The sequence below is a fragment of the Rhinolophus ferrumequinum genome, chromosome 7 (assembly GCF_004115265.2).
Source record: "Rhinolophus ferrumequinum isolate MPI-CBG mRhiFer1 chromosome 7, mRhiFer1_v1.p, whole genome shotgun sequence".
In the NCBI taxonomy this organism is placed as follows: domain Eukaryota; kingdom Metazoa; phylum Chordata; class Mammalia; order Chiroptera; family Rhinolophidae; genus Rhinolophus; species Rhinolophus ferrumequinum.
Genome location: NC_046290.1, coordinates 92,930,576 through 92,952,347, shown reverse-complemented (window position 1 = coordinate 92,952,347; position 21,772 = coordinate 92,930,576). Strand labels below are relative to the sequence as shown.

The following is a 21,772-nucleotide window of genomic DNA, read 5'->3' as shown; positions in this document are numbered from 1 at the left end:
CTCACTGACTCAGTCTGGCAGCTGGGGAAAAAAAGTCCCAAATGGTTCTAATTAAAAGGCAGCTTTCTTCTTGACACAAATTAAAAGCAGCTGTCACTGCAAGGCGGCCATCCCCAAGTCTACTGGCTTCCTTAGGCTCTACTCTGGCAAAAAATCTCACGTCCTGCTGCTTTCCAGGAATGCCCTTTGGCCTCCAGTAACATCTAGAGCAGTGTGACCATGCACAAGTGACTCAACCTCTCTGTGTCTCCATATGCTTTTCTGTAAAATGCAGATGGTTTTAATAGCACATACCTCATAAGGGCCTTGTAAGAATTAACTGAGAATGTTGTGTAAAGTGTGTAGCATTGTGCGGTGGTTCTTAACGTTGGCTTTGAGATTGATTAGAATCACCTGGGGAAATTTAAAAGCTACTAATGTCTGCCTGCGACTCCCCCAGATCCCCACTATGCTTTAATTGGTTTGGGGTAGGACTGGGGCAGCAGGAGGTTTCAAACACCCCCCCCCCCCCACACACGGGATTCTACGATGCAGCCAGGGTTGAAAGCTGTATTTCCTGCTCAGTGGTTCTCCAACCTTCGCATGTGTCAGCATCACCGAGTAGCACTGTCCAGTGATGATGGAGTATTCCATACGCGCTGTCCAATATGCTAGCCACATGTGGCCAGGGAGTGCCTGAAATATGGCGAGTGAACTGAGGACCTGACTTTTCAATTAATTTGATTGTAATGAATTTAAATGGTCCCATGTGGCTAGTGGCTGCCACATTAGTGCAAACCTGGGGGCCTTGTTAAAACACAGATTGCTGGGCTCCACCCCCCACGATTCTGATTCGGTGTCTGGGATGGGACCCAAGCATTTGCTTTTCTAACAAGTTCTCAGTGGTGCTGACGCCGCTGATCCAGGGTCCACTCACACACTTTAAGAACCATTGCCAGTGCTCAAACGTTAACTGTAATTGGCCATGTTTTCCACAGCGGCAAACCAGTGACACCCTTCCGCGGGTACGGTGTGGAACCTTGCAGGGTCACAGACTGGAACTCAGAAGCTGGAAAGACTTCTTCCAACACCAGCCCTCGTGATTTTTGTGTCACACCATAGGCAACTGGGGACAGGGAAGGTAGTGGGAGAGACATGTAAAGAGGGCTCTTAATTCCAAATCAGGGCTCTTTCAGGGATGAGAAAGCCTCTGCCGTTTACCACAGAGGGGTTTGTGCCAAGACTTGTGCCAACTCTCCTCTAGAAAACTCTTAAGTAGCTAATTCACCCAGATAATCCCAGTGTATTCAGCTGGATGTTGACACCATTTTATCGGTTCACCTGCTATTTCTTCACTGCTGCTCATCTAAGGCAAGCATCCTTGAACTTTGTTATTGAGCGCTTGCTATAGACCAGGCACTGAGCTAGAACAGACATGAGCAGGGCCCGGTTCCTGATTCTGAGGAGCTCAGCATCTAGTGGTAATAATACAAGTGAACAACGCAGGTAAAAACAGAGCCAGGCATCATGGGAGCTGGGAGCCAGCGGCCACCTGCGGTGGGGCTTTCCCTGTACACATACTCATTCTCCCAGCCTCCTCACATCCTTCCTGCTGGGTGTCGTCACACCTCGGCTGTCCCCAACAGTCTATCAGGGCCTGGAAGGGACAGCTGAAAGGCTGAAACATTTGTCTTGTTTTCCCCGACCACTGCCACAGTGTCAGGCACCAAGAAGGAGGCCACAGCTGCTAGGGACAGCTTGGGTCAGCTGACTGGCAACTCCTGGACTGGACTCTCCCAAAGATGACGGCTCCTAGAATATCACTCATACCTGCATTCAGATTAAGCACATCCAAAGCCGAATGTCAATGAATTCTGACTTATCCACACGGGCCCTTCCCGCCCAAAGCTAAATAACTGAGAGCTGGGCGCAGCAATGTGTAGATGCTGTATACTTTTATGCAAACATTTCCAGTGCGTTAGAAACAAAACCAAATAATGCCTCTATACCATTTCTCCTACCTTACTGGGAGTGCCTTAGAGCAAGCAAGGACCGTGTTTTGTTTCACGTTTACTTCTCCACTGACTTTTAGAGAAGGTTCTGCTCAAATAGGTCGCTAATACACCAAATGCCTTATTTCTCCTACCAACCAGTTTCCCACTATTTCTGGTGGGAAACTGACCACATCCTGCACTGAACTGACTGGTCAAAGTATTAAGCGATTTGCCATCCCCGTCACAGGCCTGGTATAGCACTGGAACGTAACAGGCCAGTTGTAAGTATTTGCTGCACAGATGAACATGCTGGAAAAAGTGCAATTGAGGTGAGATAGTTTCTGTCTTTTATGAGGGAGTCAAAGCCCCACGAGTGGGCCCAGCATGTCCCAATGCTGAGAAGATTGCCAAGCTTGTGCACGAATATTGGCGGAACACACTGTCACAGAGCTGGACACTTGTCATGGAACATCTTGGAAGCTTAGAAAGCTGCCTTCTCCGTTCCCCAGGGAAAAAAGGGGCGCCATGCTGGGAGGTGTGGGGAAGGGAGGACACAGGAGAGAAAAGAGCTGGCTCCTTCCTTCAGAGTCTTTTCAGGGACATGTGAGGGGCTGAAGGCATCAGAGCTCTCAGCAGGAGGGAGCCCCGCAGTACTCCCCAGCTGGGGAAATAGGACTTTGTGGGCTTCTCATGTGGACTCAGGTAGCCACTCAACTAGACCAGCTTTCTGCCCGGCTGCCAACCAAACAGCAGACAGCAGCCCTTCTTCCTGAGCAGAAATTCAGCTCAAGTACCAGCCCAGGAGCAGCCTGAGGAGCAGATAGGGCTGGGCCAAAGGACCAGCCAGTGTTGGGGCCACCGTCCGAGAGCTGTCAGAGATTGGACCTGTCTTTGGGCTGGCCTTCAGGGGGGAAGCCAGCAGGGTGGGGAGCGTGGTCTTTCTGCTCATATATGATAGCACTGCCTCTGAAAATGCACAAGAGCTTCAGCCCCTCCCTGCACAAGGGATGGAGGGAGCAGAGACACGGTGTGGCCTGCAGTCTCCACTGTCCTGGCCCTGTGCTGCACAGCTTGTAGGGAGAGGGGGGCTCGGCTGGCTGGTCCAAGCAGGGAACAAGGCTGGGAATTAGGCAGTTCCCATGACAGCCTGGGCCGGATGGGAGGGAGAGACTCACCGGTTTGGAAGAGGTTGAGTTCGCACTCCAGGTAGTCGAACATCTCCACAGTTAGCTGGAAACTGGACCCAAGAGGAAAGAGCTTATACTCCACAGCCCGAGGCCAGTGCTTCACAGTCCCTTCCCCCACGCGCTGTGTTACTGCTTCCACCCCCAGTGCACACATGCGTGCACGCAAACAGCATGCACACACACACACACACACACACACACAAACACACACACACCAGTTCCAATTCTTAGCTCCCACCTAAGTCTGTACTGAGGTCATTTGAAGATCAAGCGGGGTGAATTCAACAGTGACAGTGGCAAAGGGAGGGGGCAGGTATCGCACTGGGTTGGGCGGATGGAAGGGAACAGGGAGGAGGACAGAGTGTGAGACGGCCTGGAAGGGTTCTGGATGAGGCACCAGCAGTAAGTGGCCACCCCAACCCCTGCCCCACCATCTGGCCCTCTGTGACCCTAATGGAAAGTGATAAGATTCTACAAAAGTTTTCTTGCAGAGGACAGACACTTACAAGTTGTTAACGTCACTCTCTCCAGCCTCATCCAGCTGCCGGTCACTCATCTGAAGGTTGCCTGGGAACCTGGGATTCTGGAAGGGAAGACGAGGAAGGGAAGTCAGAGCAGGGTATCTCGAGCGCTCCTGAGTCAGCACAAAGAAGCCGACACCAAGCTGGGGCAGCAGCAGGCTGGACTCTACTTGTGTGACATGCACGCATATGGCTCGCGCCTACACTCTTCCCGGTAATGGTGTCAGGGCACACAACCAGACACAGACACACACACACACACACACACCCCTTGACTGGCTCACAGCAAAGAACATCCACTATCCACCATCGGAGGTGAAGCCCCCTTTCCATGCCGGGGAGCCAGGAGAGGGCTCCCCCTAACAATCTGTGCCCTGGGACACTCTTTTAAAGACACTCTCCTGTGTTGCAATGATACCCCTGCTCTGAGAATGGTCGGACTCCAACCAGCCATGAGATGCAGGCAGTGAGGCATTTGTTACCCCCACTACATTCTGAATCCTATCCAGGCTTCCCACTGTCCTTTGGCCATTTCCCGAAGCATTTTGCGGAAGGCAAACCCATTCTCATATTAGCTTCCCCAAAACATAACTAGTAAAATAAACTTGAAGGTAGGAAAGTATTACATCATGCACCCCCAAAGTCAGGAGAAATTACATTGTATCAACCATCCTTGAGAAGTATCTGTACCGCTTTCTCCTCCTCAGTGTGGTGTGTCTGCAGCAGATGGAACACCAGGCCAAGGCAAAAGTGGAGGTGGGCACAGGGAGAGGGACGGTCAGTGCAGCCAGGGGGGTGCTGAATGCCAGTGTGAACACTTTCGGCTCTGAAGACAGACACCGTCCACTCCGGCACCTCACTCTCTGGCTACAACACCCTGCCCTTACCCACCTTCTGCCCTCAGGCCCACCTCAGGCTCCACTGTCTCAGAGACGGCCTGCTCCTTATTGTCCCCTTCTAGCTGGACTTACATTCTCTCTCAGTCTGTAAATTATGGTGACCTGAGCCCCTTCTCTCAGGCCCTCGCCATTTTTGCTGCCTGTGCTTCCACCTGTTAAACCTGGTGAGCCTGGCTCTTTGCCACATGCCCTGTGCCTCGTACCAGCTGCCAAGTGTCCCTGGAGAAGGATTCAGAGCTGGAGTCACTATTAAATCACGCTCTTAGTGCCTCATCACAGTCCTTGTTACTGCCTGGACGGGTCCCCTTTCTATCCATAACTGTCCCCTCTCAAACCTGGTGCCCGGCCGGAGCCATCCCCGCAGCCTGCGCCTTCCTTCTCACGCGGGTAACTCCCTCAGCCATCCTGCTCCGGATGTGCCAGCTGCTCTTCCATTCCTCCGGCTTCAACAGAGAAGGCCGCCTCTTCCCTGACTCAGGATCAGCCCCTCCTGTGTCTATTCGATCCGACCTATGTTCCGATTTATTTTCTCACTCATCCAAGAAATCCTGATGGAGCACCTGTTCTAAGCTAGCTGCTGGGCCTCTCAGAGGACACAAGGAGACACACACACCTGTCCTCTGTCCTCTCGGAGCCCACAGAGCCCCACTCTACCTCCCTACACTCCTGCCCCTCTTCCTGTTGCCCAAGTCTTTCCCATGGTCCCAAGCCCCTTCTAGCTAATGCCCCCCCCCCTCCCTTTCCTGCTAGTCTTCAGGAAGTTCCATCCCTTGTCTGTCTCACGGATAAGCGTCCTAATTGGCTCTCACCATCTTCCACGCTGACAGTCTGGTTCTCCAAGTGCACCCTCCACAATGATCGGGATGGTCTCGAGCACCCACCCACCCAGTCGCCTGCTGCTCTCCACCCTGCCCGCTTCACACACTAATGTGGATCTCCTGCTAGTGCCACATGAACACCAAAGTGTCCAGGGCCTCATGCCCCACGTTTCCAGCTGAGTCCTCTGCCTGGAATGCCCATCCCGCCCTTCTTCGTTGGCTCCTTCCCCTCTACCTGCTGTGGCAGAAGGGTCTGGGTGAAAGCTGAGAGTATTCTGAAAGTGAGGAGGGCTGTGAACTGTGGGGCCAGAGGGCGGGCTGTGCCAGACTGTATTCCCCAGAGACTGCTGCCACAACGTATCCCATTCTAAAGGCTCTTTTTACAAAGTGACTTTGACATTCTCCCCTTGAGTGGTACGGTCTCTGTCCCCTCTATTTGATTCTAGGGACCTCTGTGACTGCCTCAGACTATACAGGACAGTGAGAGGGATGCTTTGTAACTTCTGCGGCTAGGCCTTAAAAATGCCATGCCCTTCTTCCTTGTTCCCTTGGGAAACTTCCCCAGGTTGTGAGGAAGCCCCAACTAGCCCTGAGAATTCAGAAGAGAGAGATGCCAGCCTAGTCCCACACGGTTGCAGTTTCAGCCAGCATCTGACTGCAACTGTATGAGATCCCCACCCAGGACCGCCCAGCCAAGCTCTTCCAGAACTCCTGACTAACACAAAGTGTGCGAGATAATAAAGGATTATTATTGTTGCAAGCCACGAAGTTTTGGGGTGATGTGTTATGCAGCACAGGTAACTGTAACATTCTATGACTGAAACTCCGGTGTCACTGCCTCTGAGAAGCCTACCTGGTTGTCCGAGTCTGGGCTAGACTCCGCCTTACACGCTTTTGGATCCCCATCGAATTCTCTCAGTTCTCGTCCTTCCTGCACTATCTTCTTTCTCTGTACCACTTCTCTCCTAACCAAACTACGGCTCCTGAAGGCAGGGGCAAAGTCTATTCACCTTTCTCTCTTCAGAGCCTACGCAGTTCTGGCCACTGGCAGGCACTCCATGAGACAGGAGGGGAGGTAAAGGAGGCCACTGAGCAGCATGGGCTGTGGTGGCATCGGGCCTGGGTTCAAATCTCCACCTCACCACTGAGGAGCTATGCGACTCAGGCAAGGGGCTCAACCCTCTGCAAGTTTCAAACTCCTAGAACGTAATACCGTGTTTCCCCGAAAGTAAGACCTAGTCGGACAATCAGCTCTAAAGCGTTTTTTGGAGCAAAAATTAATATAAGACCTGGTATTATATTATATTATATTATATTATATTATATTATATTATACCTGGTCTTATATTATATTATAGTAATATATATTATTTTATATATTTTATATAATATAATATGTACTATTTTATATATAAGTGTGTGTGTGTGTATATATACACACACACATATATACTTATATATAATATATATACTTATATATTATATATACTTATATATTATATATATACTATATACTATATATATATATATATATATATATATATATACACACACACACACACACACTTATATTATAGTAAAATAAAACCAGGTATTATATTATATTATATTATACCCAGTCTTATATAATATATAAGACCTGGTCTTATTATACATTAAGTTTTACTCCAAAAGATGCATTAGAGCTGATTGTCTGGCTAGGTCTTATTTTCGGGGAAACATGGTACCTGCCTTATAGGGTTGTTGCGAGGATTACGTGATGTACAGAAAAGGTTTAATAGATTGGAATGGTTTCCACGAACCAAAGCTACCCCTCAAATTCATGAAAGATAACGGACATAAAAGACACTAGATTATGTTACTTGCTCTAAAATCTCCTCCCGTTTCCATTTCTACTGCCAGCTTCCTAATTCAGGCCATTTCCCTCCCCCCTGGCAGGCCATTCTTCCCCACCGCCTATTCACACCACATGCATCACTCAAAGTCCACCTCAAGCCCCACTCCTTTCATCTTGCCCTTTCAGACACCACAACCCTCCCTCATTTCAGAACATCTCTGGCACTTCTCCACAGGCACACGTAACTGCTTTGCACTATACACGGCTATTGCAAGTATGTAACCCTTCTTTTCCCACTGACTCTGTAAATTCCTGAAATGCAGACCTTACTTATTCTTATATGCTACCTGGTGCTGAGCACACAGTTTTACATGTATTAGGTGCCTAAGGAACACTGACGAAAGTTATATATTAATTAAAAGAAGGTTCTATGTGGAAGAAATTGGTTTTTATTAACAGTGCTTTTAAAATATTTTCATAGGGCAACCCACTGGACAGGGTTCCACTTTCTGTTTGCAAAATGGGGAACAAAAAAATGCAGAAGACATGGGCCACATCCCGGGGCCTGACCGTAGTTGCCCTGTAAAATGTTTCCTCTCACACAGCTGGGATTTGGTATAAATACTCCCTGAGAAGCCAGGCTGTCTTATTTCCTGAAAGACCTGACTAGTCAGGACATAGAATTGCTGAGGAGACTGCGGGGGGAGCAGAACTGTCAGCAAAGACTCACTTTGGTGTGGTATTCCATCTTCGTTCTCAGCAGTTTGAGGTAGATGCTGCAAAGCTGTCCATACCCCTCACTCAGGTGGCCCTTCCAGGAAGAGGAAAGAAAGTAGGGCATCAACACTAAGAACATGTGAGCTGAGAGACCCACAGCCAGGGCTGCATTAAAAAAATTTTTTTCTGACTACGAAAATAACAAATGTCCATTGATAAAAGTTTGGAAAGTATAGAAAAGTACATGAACAAATCACCCTTAATCTAAACACCAGATATAATTATGGCTAACATTTTTGGGTACAAAATGTTATTTTTTTCCAATTTCAATAGAATATTTTTAGAGTGGTTTTAGCAAAATTAAACAGGAAGAATAGAGATTTATATCCCTTGCACATACATAACCCACCCCCCCACTGTCAACGCCCTGTACCAGGTAGGATATTTGTTACAACTGATGAACTTACATTGACTCATCATTATCATCCAAAGTAAATCTTATATTAAGGTTTGCTCTTTTTTTTTTTTTAACTTTTTTTGTTTATTTTAATTTTGTGTGTTTTTCCAGGACCCATCAACTCCAACTCAAGTAGTTGTTTCAATCTAGTTGTAGAGGGCACAGCTCACAGTGACCCATGTGAAGATCGAACCGACAACCTTGTTGTTAAGAGCACCTCGCTCTAACCAGCTGAACTAACCGGCCACCCCTAGGGTTCACTCGTAGTGTTGTATATCCTATGAGTTTTTATAAATGTATAATGATATATATTACCATTGTAATATCACAGAGTAGTTTTACTGCCCTAAAAATCCCTTGTGCTCCACCTGTATTTTAAAATATAAAATGGAATCAACTTGTCTCTTTTTACTTAATATAATGCAACTTTTTCTATCTTCTTAAATTTTCTTCTGTATCATTATTTTTAGTGACTGCCCAGTACATCATAAGCACGTACCATAATTTATCAAACCGATGCCCCACTGTTGAACATTTTAGTTGCAGGCAAGTTTTTTTATTATAAACTATGTTTCAATGAACGTTCTAACGGCAGAATCTTGTGTGCGAACATGAGGACTTTGTTTGGATAAATTCTGGACAAGGGCTTCTTATTTAAGAATTTTAAGTCTCCTACTCTTAGTAATCACAGTCTAGCAATGGGCTATTTCCTTCCTTCTGTCTCTCCAAGCACAGGAGAGGAAACACCTCCTCCAGATAGACTCCAAAGGACTAAGAGCATCTGCAGTATTACACAGGGGTGGGGATTTGAGATGAGACTAATCCTAGCAGGTGAAGAGTGAGCCTTCCCATGGAGTCTGCTCACGCAGTCACATTCTGGGTGTTTGTGAAGAAGCTAGGATTGAATAAACGAGCAATGCTGGCAGCTCCCAGTTACATACAAAAGAGGAGGAATACGGGGGCACAAAGAATAGCTGTGGCACCCCATGAGTTTTGACTTCCCTGTTTTCTTTTAAGTGCATCTATATCCTCTAGAGTAAAGAAACCCCACTGAAACATGCCTCAAATGGCACAAAAGGGAGCTGAGTTATCAGAGGTTAAACATGCTAATGCCAGAGATGACAGTATTTCATAATGTATTCATTTTCTATGAAGATTCATATTTTGTTAACTTTCCCATATTTGTTTATTATAGAAAAATTGGAAAGTACTGAAACGCAGAAAAAGAAACAAAAATATTCTCACCATCAAAGACAACTACCCTTCACATGAAAATGCACAAGAGTCAAAAAGTAAAAGATGAATGGACAATAGAATTAAATGTAAAATGCAAGACTATAAAACTCCTCGAAGATAATACAGGAGAAAACCTAGGTGACCTTGAGAATAGTGATGACTTCTTAGACATAACACCAAAGACATGCACTATGAAAAAAATAATTGATTAGCTGGACTTCATTAAAATTAAAAACTTTCGCTCTACAAAAGACAACGTCAAGAGAATGAGAAGATAAGCCACAGACTGAGGGGAGAAAATATTTGCAAAAGACACATTTGATAAAGGACTGTTATCCAAAATATACGAAGAACTCTTCACTCAACAATAAGAAAACAATCTAATTTAAAAATGGGCCAAAAGACCTTAACAGACACCTCACCAAAGAAGATATACAGATGGCAAATAAGCATATGAAAAGACATCATATGTCACCAGGAAATGCAAATTAACACAATAAGATAGTACCATACACCTATTAGAATGTTCAAAATCCAAAACACTGGCAATTCACCAAATGCTAGTGAGGATATCGAGCAAAAGGAATCTTCATTCATGCTGGTGGAAATGCAAAATGGTATAGCCACTTTGGAAGACAGTTTGCCAATTTTTTAGAAAGCTTAGCATAATCTGACCATATGATTCAGCAGTGATACTCCTTGGTTTTTACCCAAAGGAGTTGACAACTTATGTCCAAACAAAAACCTACACATGGGTATTATAGCAGCTTTATTTGTAACTGCCCAAACTTGGAAGCAACCAAGATGTCCTTCAGTAGGTGAATGGATAAATCAACTGTGGTATATCCAGACAATGGAATATTACCGAGTGCTAAAAAAAAGGAGAAATTGGACCATGACAATATATCGGTCCATGGAGGAACCTTAAATGCATATTATTAAGTGAAAGAAGCCAATCTGAAAAGGCTGTATGATCATACATACTGGATGATTCCAACTATATGACATTCTGGAAAATGTAAAACTATGAGAAAGAAAAAAGATCAGTGGTTGCCAGCCATTGTAGGTTGTGGTGGTGATGGGGAATCTTTGTACTTTCTACTCAATTTTGCTATGAGCCTAAAACAACTGTTAAAAAAAAAAAAAGGCTTATTTAAAAATATAATAAAGTAAAAGAAGTTTCTAACTTCAGAAACTCTTAGGCAAATGGAAGAGACAGACTACATAGGAAAAAAGACCTAAAGGAATTCTATTTTGGATAACAAGGTAGGTTAGTTACCAGGGTTGGCCTTCTCACTAAAAACTGCTAATAATATTGGGCAAAATATTTAAATTTTTTGAAGGCATTAATGAACTAACAAGAGAGTATGGAATCCTCAGATCACGGCTGAGTAAACACAGATACTGGGGGAGTAAATGGAATGCTTGGGTGAGGAAGTTGGGGGCAGGGGGGACTTTGTCACACCAGGTGAATCTGAGCTTTCTTTGATTTTTCTAGCCTCAAGGGCCAGGTGGTGAACAGAAGGTAGGGCTCTGGCCTACCCAAGTTGAGAGTCTAGCGGAAGAGCCAAAAGGTTGCCTCCTGGGTTCAGGGGGACTAAAGGCAAATTGAAAATAACATACACCGGGTGGCCAGATGGCTCAGTTGGTTAGAGCACGAGCTCTCAACAACAAGGTTGCCAGTTCAATTCCCTCAAGGGATGGTGGGCTGTGCCCCCTGCAACTGAAGATTGAAAACTGCGACTGGACTGGAGCTGAGCTGCGCCCTCCACAACTAGATTGAAGGACAACGACTTGGAGCTGATGGGCCCTAGAGAAACACACTGTTTCCCAATAAAATTTATAAAATAATTTTTTAAAAAAAGGAAGAAAAGAACATACACCTTCACTCCTACACTGAAGAAGTCCTCCCTGAGGACTGCAAAGAAAATCTACTGCCTCAAACCACTACTGGGATCAGAGGGAGGGAAAAACTGCTGCTGAGAATTGGACCCATGAGCCAGTCCTCAAGGGATTCTGCCTGGAATGCACAGAACTTTATGCAGAGAATTTAGAGTGATCCCAAAGGAAGCCAATTCTCTCTAGAGGAACCTTTTATTACAGGCTCCAAAGAAGTCCCACAAATAAAATTCCAATGAAAATGAGCAGCTCACAGTAAGAAATAACTAAGAACAGGGAAAAAACCCAAAAAAACAAAAAAACTACATAGCATGAGCAAAATTCACCAAAACAGATGGCAGAAACAGATCTCTAAGGGCTTTAGATAATGGAAGTATAAAAAAATGATACATAGGGGCTGGCCCGGTTGCTCAGGTGGTTGGGGCACCGTGCTCCTAACACCGAGATCGCTGGTTGGATTCCCACATGGGCCAGTGAGCTGCGCCCTCTACAGCTAAGATTCTGAACAACAGCTCTCCCTGGAGCTGGGCTGTCGTGAGCTGCCAGCAGCCAGGGGAAACTGCTGTGGGCTGCTGTGCGTGGCTGACCAACGACTGGTGACCGGCTGCCTCTGGGGGTGGGGGAGGGGAGCGCAAGGCTCATAACACCAGCATGGGCCAGGGAGCTGTGTCCTACACAACTAGGCTGAGAAACAACGGCTTGAACCGGAGGGGTGGAGGAAGACAGAAAAAGGGGGAAATAAAATGATACATGAAATCGCTATGTTTAATATGCCTAAATAAATAAGAGACTGTTTCAAAATATATGCAGGGCATAACAAATTATTAAAAATGCCAATAAGATTTTGGAAAATAATTAAAAAAAAAACTCCGAGAAATGAAAACTATACTAAAGTTGAAAACATTATGGAGAGGTTTAATAACAGATTAGACCCAGCCAAAGAGGTAACAAGTGAACTGAAAGCCACACCTAATGAAATTATCCAGAATGAAGTATAGAGACAAACAGGTAGAAAAAAAACGAAATAGCAGTTTAAAAAATGGAAGATAGAGTGAGAAAGTCTAACATACTTCTAACCAAAGGCTCAGAGGAAAAGACAGAACGGAGGAGCAAACACAATTATTTGAAGAGACAATGAGAATTTTTCATAACTGATGCAAGATTCTAACCCACAGATTTAAGAAGTCCAAAGAATTCAAAATAAATTCACACCTAGACACATACTAGGATATTAAAAACAGGCAGGAAAAAGAACCCCAGATTAGTTTCCAAGGGGCAATGGTAAGTCTGACAGCAGACTTCATGAAAAAGATGGAAGCTAGAAATCAGTGGAAGGATATCTTGAATAATGTCTTCCATGCAATAGAGAAAATAACTGTCATAGCAGAATTCTAAATCTAGAGAAAATATCTTCCATGAATTAGGGTGAAATAAAGACATTCCCAAACAAGTAAAAAATGGTTGTTGGTCACCAGCAGACTCTCACTAAAAGAAGTTCTAAAGGAAATCATTCAGGAAGAAAGAAAGTGATCCCAGACAGAAGGTCTGAGACGTAGGAAGAAATAAAGAGCACAGAATAAAACAAAATAAAATATAGGGTTTAAAAAGAAACACATAACCAAAATTAAAATACATGACAACAATAACACACAAGTTGAGAGAGAGTGAATGGAGTTAAAATATTCTAAGGTCTTTGCGTTATACAAGAAACAGATAAAGATATGAATTTTAGACCTTGATAAACTAAACATGCATTTTGTAATTATTAGATAACACACAAAAAAATAAAACATAAAAGCAGAGGAGTGAGAAATGGAATGGGAAAAAAATAATCAATCCAAAAGAAGACAAGGAATGAGAAAAACACAAACAGGACAGATGGAACAAATAGCACAGAATAAGATGGGAGACATAAATCTAAACATCATGTATTATGATAAATGCAAATGGAGCAAATGCACAGCTAAAAGACCAAGACTTCCATTTTTTAATAGATCAACAACAAAATCCAACTAACTGTTATTTGTGATATTTCTGAGATATAAAAATATAGGAAAGTCAAAAGTAAAAGGATGGGAAAAGATATACCAGGCAAATTCTAACAAGAAGGAAAAAGACCTAAGCTCTTCATGGTTAGGGATATAATAGAAAGCTCTCTAGCATCCAGTTGGGAGGTTTGGGGACAACTCTCAGCTTTGTTCAGGTTAATTAGCCCGGTGACTTAGGAAAAGCTGCCTCCCTCTCTGAGCCTGTAGTCCCTCATCTGTAATGGGTAGGCTGGACTACACAGTTGCTAACGTTTTAGGAGTATAGATAGATACAGGTAAGAATTTGAAGAAAAGGGCTAAAGTAGTCGTCGTCAATCAGTAGGGACAAAGGGACACATCAGAATCAACTGAGGAGATTCTTCAAAATGCAGATTACCCCCCCCCCCATCCATACACATATTCCTTGGATATCAGAATCTAGAGGGATTCTGGTGTGTGTACCTTTTCAATTGATTCTGACAATGTCACCTATGTCCTTCCTCATGCTAAGGCACTGAGAACCCCTACAGGAAAGGACAGGCACTGACTGACATTACAAATTGGAAATGCTCGTTCTCAATATACTGTAGCCCCAACAGGACTAGTGGGAGGAGAGAAGTGGGAACTGGCAGTGTCATTGCTGAGGGATCTCAATGCCTGGAGAGTGTTGTGACATAGGAGCCACTGGCAGGAGAAGCCTCCGGGCCCTAGAACTTCTCTACAGCTTTCAGGGATCCCAGGTAAGACTGTGGGTATCCTGGTACTATTTGGGGGTACCCTTGACCCCTCCCTGATGCTCATGAGAGAAATCCTAAAGAAGTTGAAAGAGATGAATGTGTTCCACTCCATAGACCTTGTTCTGTGGCCTCTGGGAAAGGAGAAGGAGGCACAAGTAGCCCCTGGATGCATGTGCAAACTCACCCACATCCTGCTCATGTCACTCAATTCGTTTTTGTATCTCAGAGAGTCCTTCAGGACCTGGGGAGGGAAGAGAACAGCCTATGAGAGGAGAGGAGAGAGAGGATGGTAAAAGTTGGGTCTGGGGTGGGGCAGAGAAGCTGACCAGAGATGCAAACCCACCTCAAATCAGTTACCAACAAGCCAGGAGAAAGGGGCAGTCCCATCCTCCGTGCAGGAGTGGACAGTGGCCTTCGTGGCCCAGGCAATCACTTTCCCCACATGGGTCCCTGGCCCCCGGCCATCCTCCGCAGCCCCAGGAACTCACATTTGGGTGTCCATCTCGGAGGAGTTTGTGGAACACGTGGCAGAACTTCCAGCAGAGCACAGCATTGCTGGAGAGGGGCAGCCGGTTGACCACAGACCAAAAGGTCTGCGCCCCTTTCTCATGGTGGGTGCCCAGTATGCATGGTGAGGGAGGGTCATGGAAAACAAAGGCACAGCCAACCTGTGGGGGCTGAACCTGCAACAGGTCACTGTGGAGGGCTGTGCAGTAGTTCAGGGCACGGGGCACGACCGAGGAGACACCGCTTACAACTAAGACACCCCAGATCTATATGTGCATCTGGGCAGGTTTTTGGCAGACGGCAAGTGTCTCATTCTAATAAAATCCATTTTATTAGACCATTTCCAGAGACGGCAATGTCTTTTGGGAGGGGTGTCTTCTCCTAATTTGCACAAATGCACTCTGGGCCAGTCATGGCTCTGCTTTGCCTTTAGCGGAAAGATGGTTTGCTTGGAATTCGGGCCTTTGCAGCAGGAAAACCGGCTCTGCCCTTCATCTGGGGGTGCTGAGCTTGTGGTAGGGCCTTCAGGGAGCAATTACAGCTGACCTTTTAACAACACATTAGTTTCTCAGACTACTCCCTTATCTATTATTTAAAAGCAAGGATGTGCTTAAGTGCTTCATGGAGGGCCCTGGCCCCTGCTGGAGACCCACACCCTGGCCGACTGGCACCCCCGGCTCCCCATCAGGCACTCTGCTCTTGCCCTAGAAGCAGCAGTCTTTGTTTAAAATGTCTTTTCCTGAAACTTAAAATGACTCTTCTACCCCATCTCTTCTATAAACCTTCCTGGCCTGGTTCAGGGGTGCCTTCATCTTCCAACACCTTGAACTCCCTGTTTGTGGAATCCTAGGGCCACTTCCTTCTGAGATCAAACTCCCCACCGCCCAGGGACTGACACGGTTTACCTGTAACAAATGTCCATCTGGCCTTACATGCTTTTAAGCTAGCACTCTAGACTGCTGTAATGATGAGCCTTTTTGGGGTGAGTAGACGACGCCCACATTTCTTGTGTCATCGTTTTCTTAAACAGGCCTCACACACCCAGGAACTGGGCACCTTCAACCCCAAACACAGCTCTTTCCTCGGAACTTCAGGTTCTTTATCAAGGCGCACGTCAGAAGCAAGGTGCCATTTAGGACAGAAAGACTTTCTTGGGTCACAAGCTATGACTCACCCAGAACATGTGTTGTTTTGCTTCTGAGCTGCAAGGTATCATAAAGTTCCTTCCAAAATACAAAAACTGAAATTTGTATTTTGAGAGGAACACAGGGTTTTGGGTGTGGAAGCTGAAATCAGCATTTGGTCTTGGAGTGATTTCTGAAATCACTTACCTTTTCACCTAAAATACAGCCCTTCAGACTAGAAGGAAGCCAACAGGAGAGATGGGCACTGCCCGTCCCTGCCATGTACTGACTTCTCATGCTGACTGGGTTACTTTACCTGACAGCAGTTTGGCAAAACAGAAGCTAGAATAGGTGCGGAACTAGCCGGGCTCCCTGACTTTGAAAGGGGCAAGGAGACCTTTTTGTCCTCCTTTGATTTTATAAGGATTTTAAGGCATACATTACGTGTCAGGCACTGTAAAAGGCACTCAGGCAGATAAAGAAAAAGAAGATAGTTCCTGGCCCTCCAGAAGAGGAACCACGGTGGTCGCGGGGGGAGACACCTGTTCCCCAGTTAGGTACCCGGGATAACGGCTGCCTGAACGGCATTTCTGAAGTCAGAAGCATCAGGGTGCCTGATGTTCTTAAAAGAATCGATAATATTTTGTGATATCATTAACTGGCCTTGAAAACCCTACTGTGAAGAGTTGATCTTTTCAACATTTATCTACCACTTAGAAATTGTTTATCAGAGAGATGCACAGAATGTTAGAGCCGGAACGTAAGAACTTTGCAATCTTCAGCCAACTCTCTCATGTGACAGATGGGGAGCCAAGTCTCACAGGGGCCCCATGGGGCCTACTCCAGGTCCAGAACAAGCCAGAGAGCTCCGGAGATGGGATTCCGGACCTTCCTCCAGCATCCTGTCTTCGCCCCAGGTAGCCTCCCAGGAGGGGTGTGACACGGCCCAGACACTGTCGTCCTGGTCCTCTCTGTGCCAGTCCCCCATCCAGAGAAGCACACGCACACTGGCCTTCGATAACTGTGGCTCTCTTACTTCGTATCTCGAATCGGATGGCTCACAAATCCTTAGCAGGTAGGGGTCAGCACTGGGTAGTTCCCTCTGATTAAATCAATTGGGCCATTTATAATGAAGGCTTTTCTTGGTAAGTTTTTCTTGGCTCAGTGAAGCAAGGGGACTGTGCCTTTCTGGAAATAAAAGGGCAAGGCCTAGCTAGGCTCACTGTTGGGCAGGCTTCTGGGATACCCGGGAGAGGTTCTATAGCCCCCACCCCACGGCAAATCCCTACTTCCAGCCAAAGCATCTTTCAGCTAAAGACAAGCTGCTTTCACTCCAGTGAAGAGCAGTACATGCTGTTAGCAACGTTTCCTGAGGACCTCCCAGTTCTGGGCATGTAACCTGGAGGGTCTCCTCTAGGAACTGAGGTGGGATGGCTTCAAGGCAAGCTGCTCTGGCCTGAACGGCTGTGGTACAGCCACCATGAGCCCAGGAGGGGAACTGCCCAGCCTCCACCTGCTCCACCTGTGGCACACACACAGATAAAGGCTCAGCCCCACTGGCAGCCCCTCCTTTGGCCTTTGGGGACTAAGCCCTCCAGCTCTTGGACTCTATACCTCAGGGGCAGATCCCCAGGGATCCACCAGTCAGAGTGCTGCCTGCACTTCTCCCCAAAGCCGCAGACCCATGATGGTGGTCGCCCAGGGCCTCTGCCAACTTGGCATGGTAAAAACTTTCAAGTCACTGGTTCCCTAAATGAACTTGAGGTCCCTGTCTTCTCCCCTTCTGGCTTAGGGTGAATAACTGCATTGGCTTAGGCCAGCCTCTGCAGCCAAGACCTTTGTTCTGCTTCCATGCTCAGAGAAGAGATGATCGTGTCCCCGAGGGCGTTGGTCAGTATGGCCCTATGGAGTGCTTTGATGACACAGGTGAAAATCCCGCCTGCAACCCGCCCCGCCCCAAGGAAGTATCTCAAAGGAAAGTAACTTCAAAGGACTTGGCAGTTCTGGAAAGCTGAAGTCCTGGGAGGGGAGTGGGATCTTTGGTAAGCTGCGAAGGTGCCTTCCACCCTGACAGGCCATGGTCTCTGAGGCCAGCTGCTGCCAAGGACGCTGCTCAAACTCTGCAGGAGACCGGCCTGCGTGGGGGTTCCCCTTCCTAACGCCTCACCCTGACCTCACTCCCCACAGTTTGACCCCCTTCAGGGTCGGGTCTTCCAGGCAACATCCAAAAGGATATTTCTGGCATGTTTTTCCTTTACAGCCACTTCCTGCGTATTAATGGCCTTATTGATGCTGACAGTCTGAAAAACAAGAGGGAAGGGAGGGGAAAGGAGGATGAGATGAGTAAGCTTCCAAGAGTGACAGAGACCCCCCCAGATGCCCCACCCTTCTCTCTCCCTCTAATGACCCTTCTCTCCCTCTCGGCAGCCCCTGCAGCCCCCCCCCCCCACCCAGGGCACGGCCCCCCGCGGGGGGCAGAGGTGGGCAGCGCTCCCAGGCCAGCTGGCCCAGGCTGTCCCAAGGCAGCGGGCTTTGCTGCCTGGCATTGGCTGTGCCCAGCTGCTGTGCCCGCCTGCCACTCATTCACTTGGCACAACAACATGGCAATTAAAGCCTGCACAAAGGGAGGCTTTTTCATGCCCCAGGGAAACATTATTTCTCTGGGAGCAGGAGGAAGAGGCGCTGAGATCAGGGAGCCACTGTAGCCCAAAGACCATCCAGCCACTCCTCTCTCACCGCTAGAACCTTCCACGGAGGTTCCACCTCGCTGGCCCAGCTCCCTCTCATCTTGTTTTCCTACTCTTGGGCACTTGGTAACTCTTACTCAAATTCCCTTTTATTTCCTTACTTACTTCAAAAGGCATTAAAAATATTCACTCCTTTCAAGTCGTTTTAAAAATCATAACTCTTTTTAATTTAGCAAAGCACATATACATGTGAATATAACTTAAACACATACACAGGATCATATGTAGGCTGTTTTAAGTACAGGTTTTTCCTTTTTCTGTTTTGCTTTGCTTCCCTTCTACAGATGTCATTCTACTACAAGCCATGTTAACGCCGTTATGCTTCCTATACACACACCCCTACCTACCAAAGGGTTAATTTTGCCACTGTTCTATAAAAACAGGACCGTCACGTACACACTGTTCCACATTTTGCTTCTCTCACTTGAAAATATCTCCTGAAAAATTCACCAAGTGGCATGGTAAACCCATAGTTCATTCTTTAAAAAGAGAACATCATATTCCCTGGTGTGGGTAGGAATGATTTACAGTCTTTCCCGTGCGGGGAGATGATTTATTCCATTGTTGTTTTTTTTTAACCACTGTAAATTATTTTACTAAACATTTTTATACACAGATCTTTTTTATTTTTTTATTATATGAGTGTCAGGTGTACAAAACAACTAATGATTAGACATTTACACCCCTCACAAAGTTATAACCCCCCCAGTCTACTACCCCTCTGACATCGTATATGGCTGCTACAATTCCGTTGACTATATTCCCTTTGCTGTATTTTACATCCCGTGACTATAAATATGTGTGTGTGTGTGCACGCGCGTGTGTATATATGTATATATATATAAATTATAGTTGACATTCAAGATCATATATCCTTTTTAATTGATGCTTTTATTTCCTAGGGGATAGATTCCTAGGGGAGAGATTATTAGGTCAAAGTTTCTTCTGTTTTTAACTTTTCACTATGGAAAGTCCAAACCGATCAGGTACGTATGACGACCAGTCTAATAGGCCCTTACAGTGTCAGTCCCCAGAATCACCCATTACAAACCTGTAGCCAAACATGCTTCTTTATGGACAAGAAAGGGCTAAGATGTTCTGTAAAGAGCCAGTTAGTATATAAATATCTCTGGCTTTGCAGAGCATACGGTCTCCATTGCAACGATTCAATTCTGCTTAGCGCAAAAGTAGCTTCAGTAATACTAAACAAATATGTAACTGAATGAGTGGGGCTGCAATCCAATAAAACTTTATTGACAAAACCAGGTGGTGGTCTGGATTTGGCTGAGACTGTAGTGTGTTGACCCTTGCTTCATACCATCAGCTATTGACCCCCTTGCTTCCTGGATTATCTGAAGTAAATCCCAGGCGTAGCATCATTTTATCAGTAAATATTCAGTATGAACCCCAAAGAAATTAAAACAAAGGACTCTAAAAATTAACCATAATACCACCGTGTTTCCCCGAAAATATTATATGAGACCTGGTCTTATAGTAAAATGAGATCGGGTCTTTCATTAATTTTTGCTCCAAAAGATGCATTAGAGCTGATTGTCTGGCTAGGTCTTATTTTAGGGGGAAAACGGTATGATCACACCTAAAATTTTAAAGACAATTCCTTAATATCATCAAGTGTTAGTGCTCATATTTACCTATTGTATCAAAACAAAAAAGCTTTCTTGAAGTTGTTACGTATAATCAGGATCCAAATAAGGTTGCCATCTTGCTTTCTAAAAAGGCTCTAACAATTCACTTTTCCACTGATAATGTACAAGTGCATTCTCACCAACAGGGGTTACCGCTTCTGAAAATTTTGTTGGGTCTCATGGGTATAGTGATATTTCATCATTACTTTAATTGGTATTTCCTGGACTGCTGGTGAGTTTTGAGTATTTTTGTGTATGTTCTTAGGATTGTTGATTGCCTTATCTAGTTAAGTATGTCCATCTTATCTTTTACAGCTTCTGTTTACTTAAGGTTTCTCCTGCCCCTGGTGGACTCTTACATTTTCTCCTAAGAGTTTTATTGTTTGCTTTTTACATTTGAGTCTTTATCTGGAAAAAATATATATACACACATAATGTATATGTACATGTACACATATGTATGTATGTGTATATATAGTATAAAATAGGTTATTTCTAGGTTTTACTGAGTTACGTTCTTTTATATCTGGTTTATGTAATATTTGGATGTGTTAAATCTACTTTTCCACATTTTTTTTTTCTCCCTACCAGACTCAACTCTTTAACAGCATAAGCTCTGTTGTGGATTGAATTGTGTCTCCCCAAAAAAATACATGTTCAAGTCCAAATCCCCTATTACCTGTGAATGTGACCTCATTTGGAAATAGGGTCTTTGCAGATATAATTAGTTAAGATGAAGTCATACTGCAGTAGGGTGGTGTCCTAATCCAATATGACTGGTGTTCTTATAAGAAAGACATGTGAAGACACAGGGACACAGAGGAACACAGGGAGAAGTCCATGTGAAGATGGAGCCAGAGATCAGAGTGATGTGTTTACAAGCCAAGGAACACCAAAGGTAACTGCAACCACCAGTAGCTAGAAGAGGCATGGAAGGATTCTTTCCTAGATCCTTCAGAGGGAGCATGGCCGTGTTGACCCCTCGATTTTGAATTCTAGCCTCCAGAGAGAGAATAAATTTCTGTTGTTTTAAACCACCCAGTTCGCGGTAATTTGTTACGGCAGCCCCAAGAAACTAATGCAGGGTCCTGTCCCCATCAGACTGGGTCCTCTTGAGGACAGGTGCCTCCTTCCCTCTTCCCTATGGCAACATGATATGGGGCTCTGTTGAGCACAGCCATTGGCTAAAGGGCAACAGTGAGACCAGTCAAGGTGGATTCTCATATGAGAGATGCCGCACGTGAGAAGTAAAACGTTTATTCCCCAACGTCTCCTGGTGAAGAGTACTTGTGTCCCACGGAGGCCGAGTGCTTCCAGCTTCCTCCTAACAAATCCTTCCTTGGAACTTGTTCCTCGGCTTTTGCTTCTAGCCTGTTCCGATCCATTCTCTTTCCTTCAGATTTCCTCACCTGTTACAGCAGTTTAAACCACACTTCTCCC

The 21,772-nt window shown here is 45.6% G+C and overlaps 1 protein-coding gene across 4 annotated transcripts in view; it reads right to left on the bottom strand.

Moving 5' to 3' along the window:
* HIP1 (huntingtin interacting protein 1) overlaps nt 1–21,772 on the bottom strand; it is a 142,702-nt gene that overhangs the window by 28,888 nt on the left and 92,042 nt on the right. For all 4 annotated transcript variants that reach the window (XM_033110059.1, XM_033110060.1, XM_033110061.1 and 1 more), the window contains exons 2-7: nt 18,176–18,239; nt 14,797–14,939; nt 14,493–14,549; nt 7,966–8,046; nt 3,667–3,743; nt 3,149–3,210 (exon numbers count right to left, since the gene is read on the bottom strand). In XM_033110059.1, coding sequence (XP_032965950.1) covers nt 3,149–3,210; nt 3,667–3,743; nt 7,966–8,046; nt 14,493–14,549; nt 14,797–14,939; nt 18,176–18,239 — 484 coding nt within the window. The remainder of the gene's footprint in view (nt 1–3,148; nt 3,211–3,666; nt 3,744–7,965; nt 8,047–14,492; nt 14,550–14,796; nt 14,940–18,175; nt 18,240–21,772) is intronic.